We start from the raw sequence: 19,778 nt of genomic DNA on the forward strand, positions 1-19,778 counted from the left end.
CACTCTGCTGATCAGAAACACCAGAGTTTTAATTCGGTGCTCTTAACCGCTCGGCCACGACACTTCACACGACACATGATTCATTCTGAAAACACAGTTCACTAGAACCTCTATCGAGTAGAAAAATCTATTTACACATTTTGAGGTAAAACTTCCATTGTGGTCTTTGCACATTATCCATAGACGAATTGTACACTACAAGACAATCACCCAAGCCACACAGAGGTGAAAATATTCCCAAGGAAGGCTCAATGGAAAAATGAGTGTGCCAAAGCTAATTTTCCAATAATAAAGTTGACAATGATCACACCAAAAATCAGATTTGTGGGTGAAGTGTTGACAGACACACACCACAGTGTAGACTCTCTGGAGAGGGGTGGGCTAATTGGGTAGCCGGCAAAATGTAATAACAACCCAGATGCCTACAACTGATGAATGGTTGTCTTCAGGGCTTCATTAGAGACAAAGCAAAATGATGTGTCATTGTCTACAATACTGCCAAGATGTCTGCACATTGTTAGAGGTAATATCAGACTTACCATCAAAACTATCATGTTTATGTTCTGAGTAAGACTAACAAGTATTACTGTCTGAAGTACTTTGAAACTTTAAAATTGTTTCAATGGTATCATGTAAGTGAGACAAAGTTCCATTGTGAGCCATGCTAACTTCATAAACATTGGCTCCATTATTATCAGTTTCTGTATTAAAGGAACACGTCGGATCGGATGAGTTGGTCTTTGAAAAGCGTTTGTAATCGTTTGTTATAAAATGCATATGGTTAGAAAGATATTTTAAGAGTAGAATATAATGTTCCACAATTACCAGTTTTCCTTTTACGTTGCGAACTACCACGGTCAGCCATTTTATGGAGTGAAAGTTTAACAAGATGGCCGACCGTGTTTCTTTGCGATGTACAATGAAAAGCGTACATTTTGAGGCATGTTTTGTGTTAATCATTATTATACAAATATAACATGGTTTGAGGGTGACTAGTCGATATTAGCTCCCAGAGGAATTGGAAGTTGACAAACTAGTTTGTCGACGTTCAATACCGATGGGAGATCATCGACTAGTCACCCGAAATAAACCATGTAATATTTGTTTTACTATACTTCATACATATTCAGTTACGGAACATGAGTTTTGAGAAAGGGAAAATGAAGACTGTGAAATAAAATGCACCAAGTTTGTTCATTAATTGTTGGATGTTGCTAGAGAGAGGGCTGTTCAGGCGTGTGTACAAAACAGTACCACGATCGTAAAGCCCATGACAAGTAGAATAGTGCCTGGGGATAGCGTCGCACAATGGTAATGCGCATGACAGGTAGAATAGCTCCCGGGGAACTATTACTTGTCATGCGCATTACCACTTGCATGAATACTCACTTGCACGCTAGGTTATTATCAAAATTAACACCAGGCACGTGTTGATGAATGGACCAATGAGAACTGGACTCTCGGTAATGAATTTGTTTGAGGTATAGAAAATCTTGTATATCATCCGCTTAAACACCCCACGCGATGTCCTCTCAACCAATGAAAATGGAGAAACTGTCCCAGGTATTTATGAATGGGATTTCAATGTTCCTGCTTCATTTAGTACATGATCTTTAGACTAAACTGTTCAAAGGCAGTGGACACTATTGGTAATTACTCAAAAAAAAAAAATTCATCATAAAACCTTCCTTGATTACGAGTAATGGGAAGAGGTTGATATTATAGAACATTGTGAGAAACAGCTCCCTCTAAAGTGACGTAGATTTCAAGAAAGAAGTAATTTTTCCAAATTTGATTTTGAGACCTCAAGTTTAGAATTTGAGGTCTCAAAATCAAGCATCAGAAAGCACACAACTTTGTGTGACCATTGGTGTTTTTTATTTCATTATTATCTTGCAACTTCGACGATCGATTGAGCTCAAATATTCACAGGTTTGTTATTTTATGCATATGTTAAGATACAACAACTGTGAAGACTAGTCTTTGAGATTTACCAATAGTGTCCACTGTATTTATCATTAGAATCATATTTATTCCATAAGAAGAATTTAGTAAGTTAACATGTGATTATTAGTAAGTTAACATGTGACTATTAGTTTTCAGACGTTACCATGTTTGAATTATAAAAAAATTCATTAATTTTGCTTTGGTATTGTTTTTGTTGTTGTTGTTTTTTAACTCATATTGGGTTTGCTTATTATGTCTGAGAATAATGCTGAATATCTTGGATGCAACTGAAGTAAGTATCATAAATAGAATAAAGGAAAATAATTCTTTTACTCACTTTATAGATGTATAGTGATTGTTACACTAACACTGTTTTAACTTAAAATGCTCACATTTTGAAGAGCAATACATTTTAATGAGCAAAAGTACGGTGATGTTACCAAACAAAACAAAAGTCCAAACCCAATCAATGATTTACTTACCAAGACTGCACTCTAGCAAAGACATTCTTTGAAGCAGTGTGCTACTGACTGCAGGCTGACAAGATGCTTCACATAACAAACTTAATAGTTTCATTACCAACTCAGGTTTCTAAAAGATAGGCAAATGAAGACAAAGTAATTAGAGGCACTGAATACGTTTGGTAATTGTCATCAAAGACCATTCATCTCACTTGCTGTATCCCAACATATGCATAAAATAACAAGCCTGTGAGATTTTGGGCTCAATTGGTCATCGAAGTTGCGAGAAAATGATGAAAGAAAAAACAACCGTGTTGGACGAATTTGTGTGCTTTCAGAAGTCTTTTAATGTTTTAACTAGAAATTACCTCTTTCTCAAAATCTATGCTACTTCAGAGGGAGCCGTTTCTCACAATGTTTTATACTATCAACAGCTCTCCAATACTCATTACCAAGTTATTTTTTTAAGTTAATATTTGTTTTTAGTAATTACCAAACATGTACCTTCCCTTTAAGAGATAATTCACTGAAAATGTTTTGACAAAACATTGGTTTATAAAAGAGTGATATACTAATCTAACACGGTTTGAGGGTGATTAGTCGATATTAGCTCCCCGAGGTATTGGAAGTTGACAAACTAGTTCCTGAGACGAAGCCAAGGGAACTAGTTTGTCAAAAACAATACCGAGGGGAGCTCATCGACTAGTAAGCTTGGGCGATATCGATTTATTTTATTCACGATATATCGCCGACAATATATCGCGATATTCGATATAATCGCGATTAATTAAATTTGACATCATCAGTCTTCAAACTCCAAGTGAAAGTTGTAGAAGAGACAGTCATAGCATAAGAGAGGTGTTCTAATGACCTATTCTTCTGGTTTTACTCCAAACCTATGGGGTGCAAGATGTCTCAGCTAGCAAATACATCGCGATATTTAATCGATATCGCGATATATCGTGATTATCGCAATTATTGCGATATATCACGATATATCGCGATATATCGATTAAAACCAAATCCATCCGATATCGAAATCGTTTCCAAATTAATATCGCGATATTCGATAATATCGTGATATCGCCCAAGCTTATCGACTAGTCACCCAAAACAAACCATGTTATAAATATTTGTTTTACTATACTTCATACATATTCAGTTACCAGAACATGATGAGTTTTGAGCAAGAGAAAATCATGACTGTGAAACAAAATGCAGATAATAAGTTTGTTCATGTGTTGGATGTCGCTAAGACTAAGAGAGCACTGTTTGTGCGCGTGTATACAAAACAGTACCACAATCGTACGTACATCACATGACAAGTAGAATAGCCCCTGGGGATGACGTCACGCAATGGTTGTGCGCATGACAAGTAGAACAGCTCCCGGGGAGTTATTACTTGTCATGCGCATTTACCACAATTGCGTTAATACTCACGTGCGCGCTTGTTAATTAGCAAAATTAACACCTGGCACGTGGGTGATGAATGAACCAATGACATGAATGAGAACTCAACTTCGGTCATGAATATGTATGAGGTATAGTAATAATAATAATAATTTATATAATAATATCAAAGTCTTGTATAGCGCACACATCTACCAAACAAGGTACTCAAAGCGCCGAGTATAAACTTTCAGAAAGATGGGTTTTTGCAGTGATGAATTCTGAGTAGGCCCTATAGATTTAAATTTAGTATTAATATTATTTATTATTATTTATTCTACCTCAACAGTCTATGTACAGAAAATACAAAACAGGCAACAATGTAAGGGGAAAAACCCAAAACAGAAACAACAAAGCTACAAAACATGATGAGAAAAAAACCAGGAACACCGGGGTGACCCCCTTCTCTTTTCGATAAATGCACAGGGTTCTTTTACATATCTTAATAACACATGGGACCAACGGCTTAACGTCCCATTCGAAGGACGAAGCAATGGTTATTGCCTGTTTAACTTGTAGCAAGTGAGCAAATCAAGGAGCTAGCTGAGGCAATGGAGAAATCAAATATCTTTGTATGACTTTACTTCTCAATAACACCCTCAATACTTTCATTCATCCAGTACAAGAATAAATCAATTAAATGTACAATTAAGGGTATCCTTTTCACTGTAAACATGCATGACCATAAATGCACTAAACATGTGTGGAATAAGTAGCTTCTGAATAAATGATGGGTAATATCCTTGTACACATATGAAATGAATGAATATCACTTGTTTTTGTAATATATTATAAACTGCCGATTCATCTCTTAATCTGAGTTTGGTAAAAGGGGGGTCATTCTGTTCTTACTTTAAGTGCCTCAGCCAAGGTACATGTATGCAATGCCAATAGCGTTAATCATCACCTGTACATGTACATGTATATACTTGTGTTGTATTGTCAATAATTAAGACTGAAGGCTCATTAACTGGCAACAAAGTGCTGAATCATATTAGTTCATATGTGAACACGAATCGATGAAGGTCCAGACTAATAATTAATTATTTATGATTTGATTGACCTACTAATTTCCTGTAACAAGCCTTCTCTTCCGTAGAAAGGTGCCACTATTTATAGTCCTGGTTATACACTGGCTACAGAATTACCCAACTCTATAACCTCTGCTAACATTGTTAAATAGTTGAAGCCCCTGTTTTATCCTTCTACATGCAATCCACACAGACCAATTAAAAAACTTCTGAAAACACACCTCTTCCCTGTTTAAGTTTTTTTCTTGTTCTCATTCTTGTCAAACAATGTGTATGTAGCTTTTCTGAATTTAGTTGTTTGTTGTGCATTTTCAGTTTTTGTAATAATTGATATGGTTTCCATGTTTTATACCATTTTTTTTTCTGACTTTATTCATGTCTCTCACTCTTTCTCTTTTTTACTAGCTGTATTAATGTGGTTTTGCCGCCTGTGTTGTTTTACATCTTGTGATAAGGCACTGGACACTATTGGTAATTGTCAAAGACCAGTCTTCCCACTTTGTGAATACCGAGATAAGCATAAAATAACAAACATGTGAAAAATTTGACTCAATTTGTCATCGAATTGCAAGACAATAGTGAACGAAAAACAACCTTGTTACATGAATGTGTGTGTTTCTAGATGCATAATAAAAGGCTTCAGCTGAATTAATTTATTATTTGAGTGACAAATTACCTATGGTAAAAAAACTATGTTAGTTCAGAGGGAGCCCTTTCTCACAATATTTTATTATCAGCTCTCTTCTGCTCGTTACCAAATAAGTTTTTACATGTATGCAAATAGTTATTTTGAGTAATAACCAATAGTGTCTAGTGCCTGTGATGTCAGTCCTATATGATAAACTGAGCTAAATTGGTTCTCTCTATCAACAACAGAAACACAGAAATCAAAGACAATGCAAATACGACAACTACAAATGCATACTGCACATACCTTTTGTTCTTTGATATTACACCACTGCTCTTCAGAGACCAGACTGAATACAGTGTCTGCTTCATGTTCAAATACCTCAGCAAGAGACAGCATACAAGAGATTGGTATAGACAGTTGGCCATGATGCATATAGGATGGTTGGCCATGCTGCATATAGGATGGTTGGCCATGCTGCATATAGGATGGTTGGCCATGCTGCATATAGGATGGTTGACCGTGCTGCATATAGGATGGTTGGCCATGCTGCATATAGGATGGTTCGGGAGTCTCCCCATGAGTTACATACACAGCTATGATATCAAGTAAGATGACTTGACATGATGGACTCAAATGGCTGAAGACTGATGGGACGAACTCTGGTATGTATATCAGCCTCTGCAGGAGTTTCAAACTAATGGTATGGAAAAAGTGATTTACAGTTCCATTAAAATTCAGCATGAGCTTCAGAGCACTAGCCAGTCAACCATGCCTGTGGCTCTAGACTGTAGGAAGCATTGTACTATGTGTTTAAAGACAGTGGACACTATTGTGTATATCAACATATGCATAAAATAACAAACCTGTGAAAATTTGAGCTTGATTGGTCATCAGAGTTGCGAGATTACTATTCAATTTACATCTGAATTTTTTAACATCTTAGGTGAAATAAAACCCAAAGTATGAAGTAAATTTGACAAACAAATTTAGTTTAAGGCAACACACGAAGATTGAAAATCCAGCATGAGCTTCACATCACTAGCCTGTCAACCATGCCTGACGGACGGCCTGGCAGAAGTCTGGAGGATGCTTCGTACTTGTTTATGACCACTAAAGCCCTTTTCACATAAGAGCCAAAGACCAACGTCTCTTTTTGTGGGCGCCAATTGTCTGTCTCAAAGGTTGTTTGCGATTTCATGACCAACATTCCCCAGATCACACACATTGCGTTCCCCGACGTCCCTTGTTTATGTGAGATCACACTATTTGTTGTTTATCAGTTCGCTGGTGTTCTGTCACTGTCCCATTCAGTGTAATGTAATTGCATTAGGTTACCATGGATCACTATCTTGGCGCCTCATTTATGTATTTTAAAATCACCTGAAAATATATATTTTTTTCTTTCAAACATAAGAGTATATGCTTATGAACAATAAAACATTTTTGTTAGTAATTGTTTGTCACGATTTATATGTTTAAAAAATAGATAAATTTGTTTGGGGGGCTGACCCTACCCCTTTTGTGACGTCAATCGAGGCAGACTTTGCCTGCCATGCATAGAGTAAACACATGTGCAAAATACATGTACATCTATGGTCCAATGCGTGAGTTTGTACGTTTCGAAGAAAAAAATTTGGCAGTGCCGACCAGATGTATTGCTGCTTGATGCAGCAAAACAACTAAAGATGTAGTCAGATTGCATGTGTTTCCTGCAGATCCCAAGTATGGGTGGTTGTGGGCCGCGAAAGTCAGACTGACAAGAACAGTAGTGGTCCTGTCCGACGTCTTTTTCAGCGATGTGCAGTGAATACTTTGAGCCGTCATGCTTCGAATCCGGAATACACCACACATTTGACATGAAGAGAAAGGTTTATTCTAAAACATGACGCCATCCCAACAACTTTTCCAGAGTGGGAAGTCAAAGAAGGTACCTGAAAGAAATGATGAACCTAGAGGAGCATATGCCAAACGTGAAAAATTTGGGTAAGTTTGAACTTTGAGGGCATGTTTTTAGCTTGCGATTCACCGTGCAGGGTAATCCGAGTGGACTGTCTGCACAGCAGCCGTGGTGCGTGCAGTCTGCTCCGTGACTGTAGTTCTGTACGTTAGTTCTATACCGATCAGGTACCCAGACGTAGTGTATGGGGCCAGACTACACATTTTCTCTTCAGATATCGCGCCTCGTTTGACGTCTCGGGTTGGGGCATACTCTAAAATTTGTAAATAAAATGAGAACTAATTTTTTAGAACCTTAGTGAACTGTTTATTTACATTCAACTCGTCAAAACATCTTGGTGACAAACAAGGTGTAACAATAACTTGACTTCAATAACAATGACTTTAAGCGACTTCTCAGCATCCAGACTACAAAGATGAATGTATCCGAAATTGCAAAATGGAAAAGCTAGAAAGCGTCTTGGATATAGCATAAAACCTTTGAGCAAAGCAATATAAACTAATGTTCAGTTTGTGCTGCCGACACATTTTTGTTGGAAACCTAGAATAAACAAACGACCTTTCTCCACCAGGTAATGAAGTGAACTGCTTAAAAGTTTTTGCATGAAGACAAGACACTTCATGGTTTGTGCATGCGTGATCGTTGTGCGATCACCAAGGACCTTGGTAATCACAGTGTGTCGTTTCACACAAGTGATCTCAGCAATTCTAAGAGGGATGTGATTTCTGAAGGTCTTGATCCCGGTTGTTTATTACGCAGGTCCCTGATGATTTCATCACACGGATTCATTTCACATGATGCAAATTTGCGATTTTCTAACGGGAATGTGATTTCATTCCAACAACCATGTTTTAGAAAGCTTGTGTGAAACTGGCTAAAGACATACTGCACGTAGTAATCATGTGATCACAGCAGACAAGTATGAATGAATACGAGTTAAGATGAATATGAATAAGAGCCACACTCGGTTACCTAACAATGGCAGTTGTTCCATCGCCTGTCAACGCACCCCTGAATCATGGCGATAATTAGCAATGAACACCAATGCACCTCAACCATAAACCATGTTTGAAAATGTTGACAATGCATTGCAACACAACACAATGCGATGACTCATTTTGATAAAACGCCATGCAGACTGCTATGTCAGTAGTCGTTGAAGTCCACAGTGTTACATGATCCTACCTCCTCAGAGGGCTGTGCTTTGTAATACCATTTCTTGATGTATTTTAATAAAGAACAAGTAACCTGAAATGTTATTAACTTGATAACCAAGATGGGTCCGAGGTTTGAATCCTTACCTGAAATCCTGCCCTGTTTCTTTCTCACTTAGTGTTAGTATAGCTTCTATTAATTGATACCCATCATCACACGTCCAAAGCTGTTTTGTGTCTGAAACTGGAATGTCTTGAAGGCTTATCTGGATCACCATACATAGATATTGAGATGCTTTGGAGTCAGCACATTGAAACACTGAGCTAGGGTTAGAAAACAAAATAAGTTGTACAATCAGGATGTTGCCAAGTTGTTTTCTTCAACTGAAATATTACATTTACTCATTCAAAAAGCAGTTCAACAGGGGATGTCAATATTAACTTGCCTGTACCCATCCATCTATACTTGAATGAACAACTGATGGCACTTTATTTTAACCACAATGCCAATAAAATGTCCAAGTGCTTGAAGGTAAAGTGTGCGTACAATAGAGTGATCCATTGAGCTCTACCCCATTGGCTGTTGACAAATCACAACCCAATGCGCAACCAAAAGTCCAACAAATAAAGTCTGACATACGTGCACGTATGCTTGGAGCGCACACCAGATTTGTGAAGAATGGCAATGGAGAGGCTCACGTGTTCTTGCTCACACATGCGCCGTGGGTGGAGCCTATTGGATCGGTCTATTCAAAAGAAACACTTTCACTTATACTTGCACTATAAAAAATCAAAAGTTATGTGCTTCGACTACAAAGTTTGAGACAAAGCTTGGAAAAGGGTGTTTGAATTTGCTGTAAAATGAAAAGAAAGGGGTGCATTCAAATTGGCCAGTGCAACCAGTGTAGGATGTTTAATACAGACGCTCTTCTACTAACATCATGATGATATCATAGCTCATTAATTTCAGATGCCATGAACTGAATGCAACAGCCTCGTTGTTGATATTAAATAACACACAGAGAGCAGTGTATGTAATAGGTCTGCATACATAATATATGTCCTGGTTTCCCAAACAGTAACTCCATGAAACATGACACTGCCTATAAAACAATTGAGTACTGTTTAAACAGGGATTTATGCAGTCAATATCCACCATAGAGACCGACACCAGACCAGAACCGTTCAGTCCTAGAAATCTGAGACAGAGACAGACGGAATAAGACCTAGGCCCAATTTTATAGAGCTGCTAAGCACACAAATTTGCTTATATGACATGAACATTCTTCCTTGATAAAAACAGGATTACCAACCAAATTTCCATTTGTTGTGTATTGCTTGTTACTGGTATTCCGCCGTTGTTTGCCCATACTGAAAATCAGGTGGGAATATGGTTGGTAATCCTGTTTTTATTGAGGCAGAAATGTCATGCTAAGCAAATTTGTGTGCTTAGCAGCTCTATGAAATTGGGCCCTGAAGATCATAGACCATGCCTAAGAGACTTCATTAACAAGTAGATTACATCATCAAAACGCCAAGCAAGATATGGGTTTCGTAAATTCATTCTCATCAGCTGTTCATGATTAAAAAAAAAACATCAAAAGTATGTACAAGAAACAGGGTTCACAATTACTGGTCATAGGGCCAATAACATCCCTTTTTAATGTTTCTGAGCTCCCTTGGGAGTATACAACCTGGGCAACAGTTTATATCGCTCCAAAGGCTTTTTTTAATGTTTCTCAGCTCCCTTGGGAGTATACAACCTGGGCAGCAGTTTATATCGCTCCAAAGCCTTTTTTTTAATGTTTTTCAGCTCCCTTGGGAGTATACAACCTGGGCAACAGTTTATATCGCTCCAAAGGCTTTTTTTAATGTTTTTCAGCTCCCTTGGGAGTATACAACCTGGGCAACAGTTTCTATCACTCCAGAGGCTTTTTTTAATGTTTCTCAGCTCCCTTGGGAGTATACAACCTGGGCAACAGTTTATATCGCTCCAAAGGCTTTTTCATTCACAATATCAACCTGTACCCTCGCAGTTACCCATTTATACCACTGGGTGAAGAGAAGCAATTATAGTCAAGTATCTTGCTCAAGGACACAAGTAATAGAGAGTTCTAGTTATTTCTGTTTTGTTCAACCCAAAATTATTACAAAATTAACCCAACCACTTTCCCTTGTAGCTCTATGGTTCTTGCAATCAACTTACAGACACATTTGAGGGAAGATGTCTTGCCATGTGACGGACAGGAGCTCTGATTGGCCACTTAGAAGGTTACCAAGAAGCTGAATAGCACATCTTAGACACACAGCATTGTCTTCTTGTATGGGATGTGGAGCAGCTGATATGAAGATTATGAGCTGCTTTAAGAACTTGACTGCTCCTGCATTCCTGAATTATGTTCATTATAAGACAAACCGGTTACAAATGAAGTATTATATGTTTGGTTTGCGGTAACACCATGTGTGTATCTACTTGCCAGGTAGAGTTTGTTCTTAGAGAACTGTCTTGCTTTATTCTACTACCGCGGAGTAGATTGTTCGGGTGTTCGGGTGTTCGGGAGACTTCTTAGTTCTGAAAAGAACTGTCCTGCTTTTCAACTACTACCCGGGACTACTACTTAAGTTTATAGGATCGTAATTAACTGCACTAGCGCGGAGTCAGTTCTTGAATTTGTCTCAACATTTCGACTAGCTTGCTCTGGTCATGGTCAGGAGACTGAAGAGATAAAATCAGTTTAAAAGCAGGACAGTTCTTTTCAGAAGTGAGAAGTCTCCCGAACATCCGATATTTATCTACTCTGCGGTAGTAGAATAAAGAAAGACAGTTTTCAAACCTGTCTAAGAACAAACTCTAGATACACACATGGTGTTACCGCAAACCAAATATGATACCTCACCATGCAATGCCTCAAATCCTATATATGAAATATTAGTGTGATTGAACATAGCATCCTAGATTTTTAAATTGAGTACTGCATAATAGATTCTATAAGGCTGTGTTCGAATTTGATACAAATTTTGGGTAACTCATGATGCCGGGTAACATTCCGATGGGTTAATCTTCCCACAGTCCGCACTTGGATTTAATTGACCAATAGAATTACCGAGACAGTGAACTATGTACAAAAGATGCTATTTTTACGCGCGTGATCTAGGCCGGTGAAAGGTCACTGGATTTTCTGTCTCGGTTAAACTGACCTGGGGGGGGGAGGGATTTCCCAAAAAGTGGAGACTAGTGTTATCTCGTTAGGACTAGCCATACGTTTTTAATATCTCCTAGGACTAGTCCTAACTCTTTGTGAAATCGGGCCATAGTCAATCTTCATGGGCACCTTTTGCTCGGTTAAACCACCCAATGCCCAAGCGGCGTGGTTAAGTTTTCTGTCAGGAAAGTTACCTGGGCTGTTCGCACTGGATTTGAAATGGGTAAGTTACCAACTGGCTTGGTTAGTTTACCCAAATTAAGTCCAGTGGGAACAGGGCTTCAGAAATGAGTTGCATTGCAGTGTAGGGGTGGAAGGCGGTTAACATTGAATACAGGCATGTCCATTCATAATGCAAGATACATGTAGACACAATTAAATTGTAAACTTTTAAGATGGAGGTATTTAAATTTGCTTCAGGGATGGTAATGTTGAAATTGCAGACACATATTATTTCAAGTCATGAATTCATCATGTTTGTACATGTTTTATTTGTTTTATATTTCCTGGGAATGCCTCAACTAGGTAAAGGCAATTAAATCAAACTTCACCAAATGAGCTACATTAATATTAGTTTTATACATTAGCTAACAATTTAGGTGGCTGGGTCATTACACAAACGGTACATTGTACATATAAAGCACAGACACTAGACACCTTTGGTAATTGTCAAAGACCAGTCTTCACCTGTGAAAATTTGAACTCAATTGGGCATCGAAGTTGCGAGATAATAATGAAAGAAATAACACCCTTGTCACACGAAGTTGTGTGCTTTCAGATGGTTGATTTCGGGACCTCACAATCTAATTCTGAGGTCTCAAAATCAAATTCCAATTAGTGGATATTTTCTTCTTTCTCTAAAACTTTTCTCGGAGCCGTTTCTGACAATGTTTTATACTATCAACAGCCATTGCTTGTTACCAAATAAGTTTTCATGGCAACAATTATTTTGAGTGTATACCAATAGTGTCCAGTGCCTTTAAAAACAGTGGACACTATTGGTAATTGTCACAGACTAGCCTGCACAGTTGGTGTATCTCAACATATGCATAAAATAACAAACCTGTGAAAATTTGAGCTCAATCAGTCATCAAAGTTATGAGATAATGAAAGAAAAATAACCCTTGTCACGAAGTTGTGTGCGTTTAGATCGTTGATTTCGAGAGCTCAAGTTCTAAATTGAGGTCTCGAAATCAAATTCGTGGAAAACTACTTCTTTCTCGAAAACTATGGCACTTCAGAGGGAGCCGTTTCTCACAATGTTTTGTACTATCAACCTCTCCCCATTACTAGTCACCAAGAAAGGTTTTATGCCAATAATTATTTTGAGTAATTACCAATAGTGTCCACTGCCTTTAATGTCACGATTGACACTCCATAAATTACTCACCAAATGGTCTTCTGGTTCAGTGGAGATTGAACACAGGAGTTCCTTAAACATCTCAAACACCATGTGCATGTTAACATAAGGGACTCGTTTGTCATCATAGAATCATCAGTCACACTGGATTTGGCTTGTGTGTGGAAGCCATCCAGCAGCCTGCACAGCTTCACAAGGGCAGTTTCAGTCATTAGGGATCTAAAGGAACCAACAAATAAACAGGTTATAAATGCTCTTTCCACACAATGCCATTTTCATATAAACTTTTCTTAAGTTCAGATTTGACTCTCCCCCTTACTCAATCAATCAATCAGAGGGAATTTATATAGCACCAAAATCAACCAAGGTTGTTCAAAGGCGCTCAAGACAGTTGGATGAAATTAATGTAGATACACTTGTTGGAATAGAAAACTTTGAGGAGTTTCTTAAAAATGTGAATAGTGTTAGCTTCCTTGATGTGGTTAGGGGGAGTGTTCCGTTCTTTTTGTAACACCCCTATTACAGAATGGTTTAGTCCGACTCGGCCAAGGCTCGGCAGTTCGTCAATTCAATAGGCTGGTACCCACAGTTCAGCGCTAGGTGACCAAAAATATAAAGCGTTGAGCATATTGAGAAGTCAAAAAACGAGCGATGCGGCAGAAAAACAAGTGAGTACTGAGAAGAAAATAGCATTTTTTGAAGATTTTGTTTAATTTCACTCAACAAAAAGGCAATGCAAGCATTATGAATGTACGAGTGTGTGGGGAAAGTTTTAGTTGTACATAGTACATATAAATAGGAAACTTGAGTTATTGGTGGCAAACGATCGTGAAACTTTCATCTATCAACCCCGATTTAAAAGGAGGCCCAAAATATTAGACCCCATATATAAGGCTCATGGGGGAGCCTTCTAGTTTCTAGGTAGAAGTAAATGTAAAGCACATTGACTGATAGTTGCGATAACGTAACCCTCCTCCCGACGGCCACCAGGCTGGAGGGTTACGAGATTCTCTCGAGCGTCTAATGACAATCTGGTCCAACCTGGTTAATTTCGACAGCAAGTCACCAGACTTGCCCGATTTTTACCACTTTAAAAAAAATCATGACACAAATTCTTAAGGCACGAACTTAATCCTCAATGTCTAATGAACACTCAAAACACCATTGAAAAAAATATTTGTGAAGAAAAAGGGCAAAAAAATCCCGGAGCGAATTCACAGGTTTATATTTTGAACCTGTCGCATCGCTTTGCAAACGTTTTATTTTTTGGTTGGACTACACCATTCTGTGAAAAGGTGTAATACAAGGCAGTGCGCGTGCGCTATCTGTACATTGCCCGCCGTTTACTCATAATATGGTGCGCGCGCACTGCAGCACACCCCTTTCCCAGAATGGTTTAGTCCAACCAAAAGATATTAAGTATTGCAAAGCGATGCGACAGGTTCAATATATAAACCTGGGAACTCGCTCTGGGGTCTGGTAAGTTTTGGTCTTTTTCTTCAAAAATATTTTTTAAATGGTGTTTTGAGTGTTCATTAGACATTGAGGATTAAGTTCGTGCTCTTAGAATTTGTGTCATGATTTTTATAAGTGGTAAAAATGGGTCAAATCTGGTGACTATCCGTCAAAATTATGTGTTGGACCAGATTGTCATTTGCCGCTCGAAAGAATCTCGTAAACATCCGGCCTTGCGGCTGTCGGGAGGGTTACGATATCGCAAGTAATTGACTGATTGCCTGATGATCATTATCTGGCCCAGACAAATATTGCAGTCATAACCCTTGATGGGATGGATGATCGTGTGATTAGATTAGTTAGAATTAATTAAATATCGCAACTAATTTACTCTATTTCTTAATAATTATCTTACTGACTCAACTGTCATTGACGAATGTCTGCTGACCTGTTTTCACTCAGCTTTGTCATCTCAGACATGTTTTGCAAAACATGTCTTAATTCTGTCGCTCTTTCTTCATTAATGAGACCTTGATTCAAATCAGTTCTTTGCAGATATTCTGTTGCCTCGCTGAACTTGCTGTGGTTTGAATTCTCCATGTTCTTGATTGAATGAACCACTACCTACTTCCTCCTGTAGGTTGGGTTAGATGTCTGGGAAATACAGACCCGAATTACCGAGTCGTCACCCTCACTCAACCCACTTTATCGTGAAGAGGAAGCAGCCATTTCAAAAGTTCAGAGTTAGGGTTTTTTCGCACTGGAGGCTTTGAACAGAGGGTTGTAATTCGTTTTACTGGACCGACTGACCGACCACGGCCATGCTAACATAAAGTGAAAACAAACACAGCACCTGTCCACAACACACACGGCTGCAGAATCCAATCATGGCCTCTCAACATAAGCTTTAGTCGGGTGCCTGTAAAATTAATAATTAGTTCGCATCAAGTCGTCCGGATACCAACCTGTCAGTTTGTTGTTGACGAGGGGGACCGTATGAGGGCGCTACATAGGTTTGGTGTACATAATCACAGACCTTTTCGCAAATACTGGGGCGCGCGCGTAAAGCTTGGAATTAGGTGCATTGTGGTCTAGCTGGTACCCAAATTTGATCCATATCTATCCCACAATGCACCTCATTCAACAGTCTGCGCTTGCGCATTGGTATTTGCGATAAGGGCTATGGTCACTCTTTCGCTCGGCCCTAGCGGTCAGTCTATCCAGGACCGCTGGGATGGGCTAATCGCTTGCTCAGATTCTTGTTCAGGAAGTATGTCAGCACAGTGCTATGGCGTGTCAAACGTTGCATTATTCGATAATGTACAATGTATGTGCGATGTTTCTCACATATGCGATAATTGTCACATATGTGCGATATTCATTTGATGTATGCAATAAATGTAATATATATGCAATAAATGTAATATATAAGCAATAAATGTAATATATATGCAATAAATTGTAATATATATGCAATAAATTGTAATATATGTGTGATAAATTGTAATATATGTGCGATAAATTGTAATATATGTGCGATAAATTGTAATAATGTGCGATTTATTGCATAAATATTACATTTATTGCATGTATATTACATTTATTGCATATATATTACATTTATTGCATGTATATTACATTTATTGCATAAATATTACATTTATTGCATATATATTACATTTATTGCATGTATATTACATTTATTGCATATATATTACATTTATTGCATGTATATTACATTTATTGCATATATATTACATTTATTGCATGTATATTACTTTATTGCATATATATTACATTTATTGCATGTATATTACATTTATTGCATATATATTACATTTATTGCATGTATATTACATTTATTGCATATATATTACATTTATTGCATATATATTACATTTATTGCATATATATTACATTTATTGCATATACATGTATGTTACATTTATTGCATGTATATTACATTTATTGCATATATATTACATTTATTGCATATATATTACATTTATTGCATGTATATTACATTTATTGCATATATGTTACATTTATTGCATATATATTACATTTATTGCATATATGTTACATTTATTGCATGTATATTACATTTATTGCATATATATTACATTTATTGCATGTATATTACATTTATTGCATATATATTACATTTATTGCATGTATATTACATTTATTGCATATATATTACATTTATTGCATGTATATTACATTTATTGCATATATATTACATTTATTGCATATATGTTACATTTATTGCATATATATTACATTTATTGCATATATGTTACATTTATTGCATATATATTACATTTATTGCATGTATATTACATTTATTGCATATATGTTACATTTATTGCATGTATATTACATTTATTGCATATATATTACATTTATTGCATGTATATTACATTTATTGCATGTATATTACATTTATTGCATATATATTACATTTATTGCATATATATTACATTTATTGCGTAGTGAAGTCAAGCCTAGTCGTGGAAGGAAGTTGCGTCGCGGATCACACACTGTGAATTCTAAATCGGGAACTTAATTCTTACTCGGCCGTAAAGCGACATTTTATGAATTCGGAATTGGGACATTCGTCGAACACGGGGCGGACGTCGAGGGGTCGAGGGGTGGTGGGGGTCGAGGGGGTCGAGGTTTTTTTAGAACAACCCGTCTGAAAGCTTGTGCGCGCAGTTTGTTTACGTGTTAAGCTCGTGAAATAGGTGTACATTCCTCCATGGTTTTAGCTACGTTTAAGCAAAAAAGATTGCTTACAGTTAAGCAGCTCAATGAAATTGGGCCCTGTGTTTCATCATCGCAAAAGCCGATACATGAATATTCACCCTGCTGTAATAAATCAGAAGAAAGGAAACTTGAGCAACGTTTGTCATGTATGTAAATTGTGGGTGTAGCTACTCAGGGAGAGCTGTTCATCTGAACGTGTCATCTCCATACTTAGTTCTCTTTACTGGTTTACTTTACGGTGACGCGCTGTCTCTGTCCCACCGTCATTGCAGAACCCGTTCTGCAGCGAGTTCGAGCGATACAGGTAACATTTTACCCAGGTAACTCTTTGACAGATTTGCACCCTAAAAATTGTGTCATAGATCCGCACCGAACTATGATGCTGTTAACTCAAAAGGTTCTATACTATTACTGCTCACATTTTAAAGGCTTTATGTTCTGTTCCATTCTGTATGCCTCTTAGTGGCCTAAGATTGCACCACAGAGCATCTGGAATGCAAAATTTTTCCGGGCGCTTGGGCGGGCCCGGGACCCAGGCAGTAACCACCCATCACCAACCCCCCACCATAAAATGTATTGTTTTTATCCACTTTTGACGACGCTGGTGATGATAGGGATGAAACGCCACATGTGAGCATTATGATGCAGACACAATATGGATATTAGAAAGCTTTAATTGAGTTGTTATATTTAGTAACAATAACCATGATAGCAAAAAAGGGTCCAGATCGGGTGGTAAAAAAAAAAAGTGCTGGGGCCGAGGATACGGAGTGGATTGTGGACCGACTTAGGGGGCTAGTTTTCCCCCGTCTGCTGACCCTGCAGGTCGGCGGCGATCAATGTTGTGCAAATCTATACTATTAAAAGCGTAACCCGCGCCATCTTGGATTGAAAATTAGAAGGTCCAGTGGCATGGCATCCTTGTGGAATCCAACACGGTTGTGTCGTTACAGACGTCGGGTTGCAAGTCTACAAAACCCTGAACCGAACTCCCTCTTACGAGTTGTCTGATTGGCTGGAGTCACGAGCGATATCTCCTTACATGTGTGGTTGTCTGGTTTTGATATGGGCCACCTGTTGGTCGAAGGGGGAAGCCGTAGGCTGCACACAGAGTCACCTCTGTGGTGTCTGGTTTTGATATGGGCCACCTGTTAGTCTAAGGGGGAAGCCGTAGGCTGCACACAGAGCCACCTCTTTAAGTTTGAAGTAGATGGCGACCTCAGACTTCCATTAACAATCCAGAGTGCCTCATTGATGTTGCGCAGAGGGGTAAATGGTATGGTTTATATACCATTTTGTACAGGGGGTTAATTTCGTGTGTTAAATAAAAATAATTAAGGCTTTATGTGAAACAAAAATACATGCGTCTGTTACATATGTGTGAGTAACTCACTCAAGTCACTCATGTAAGCCTATACCCAACTTTCCAGCATTTTTTAAACGCATCAAACAGCAACCCACTGTTGCTAACCCGTACCATTGGTGGTACAGTCCATATTTCATCCCCAACACACAGAACGTATACAGGCAAAAATTGCAATATTTTCAAAAAGAAAGTGATTACAATACCGATTCTTTTCATATAGGTTTTGTCAGTTAAACCTCCAAAAGAGCACATGAAATTACCGTATGCTTTCAGAGTTACGGACTTTGTGAAACATCAACGGCTGTTTTGAAGCTGTAAACGAACATAACATTGGTCAAAGTTCTGAAGCAACAAAATTGTTGGAACTTAAAGCAGTTTGGTCAGGACTCAGGATGTACATTTTGCCCCAAATCCGGTTTGTGTTAAGCAATCGGGATCGGCCGTCGGGTTTTGTTAACCATGTGCGGCTGAATCGGGTACTACATTTTTACGAATTTCTCCATACAAAATTTACAAACTGGACGTACAAACCCTCAAAATTACAAGGCAAATGTTTTCTAAAAGTCAAATAAGTGAGAGGACGTAGGAGTAGTTTTTAAAGACCAATAAAATTACCGTTTCTATTTAGTTTGTAAGAGAACATATAAAGTCGGATGTTTTATCAGGGGAATTCGTCACGCGGGGCGCGCGCCCCGGCCGGGGTTTGCCATAAAGTTTACATGACAATTAATTAATATGAGAATAAACTAAAAATTAATGAGGCCGACGCTCTGTTACTCCCCAAAAGCGGTGGTAAAAACAGTAGATTAGATATCTGTTGCACAGCGTGTTCCGAAAACTCGCTTTATTTGGTGCTCCGACAACTTTGTATGCGTCGTTGGGCGTATACGCTCGATAAATCACGATGGATGGGGCCTAAGATTATAAAATCGTGTGAACGATTGGAAACAAAGCAACAAATCATTCAACATATTATAGCGACCAATCATTAAATG

At 38.0% G+C, this 19,778-nt stretch overlaps 1 protein-coding gene across 4 annotated transcripts in view; it reads right to left on the reverse strand.

Moving 5' to 3' along the window:
* LOC117307335 (ataxin-10-like) overlaps positions 1-15,732 on the reverse strand; it is a 28,995-nt gene extending 13,263 nt beyond the window's left edge. The window contains exons 1-6 of one of the 4 annotated variants that reach the window (XM_033792056.1): positions 15,097-15,732; positions 13,224-13,412; positions 10,837-11,019; positions 8,778-8,954; positions 5,823-6,213; positions 2,430-2,538 (exon numbers count right to left, since the gene is read on the reverse strand). In XM_033792056.1, coding sequence (XP_033647947.1) covers positions 2,430-2,538; positions 5,823-6,213; positions 8,778-8,954; positions 10,837-11,019; positions 13,224-13,412; positions 15,097-15,248 — 1,201 coding nt within the window. In that variant the 5' untranslated portion in view covers positions 15,249-15,732. Of the gene's footprint in view, positions 1-2,429; positions 2,539-5,822; positions 6,214-8,777; positions 8,955-10,836; positions 11,020-13,223; positions 13,413-15,063 lie in introns of all 4 variants that reach the window. The other 3 variants (XM_033792059.1, XM_033792057.1, XM_033792058.1) reach the window with 3 other exon arrangements.
* Positions 15,733-19,778: the final 4,046 nt, after the last annotated feature.

The sequence above is a fragment of the Asterias rubens genome, chromosome 2 (assembly GCF_902459465.1).
Source record: "Asterias rubens chromosome 2, eAstRub1.3, whole genome shotgun sequence".
Lineage (NCBI taxonomy): Eukaryota > Metazoa > Echinodermata > Asteroidea > Forcipulatida > Asteriidae > Asterias > Asterias rubens.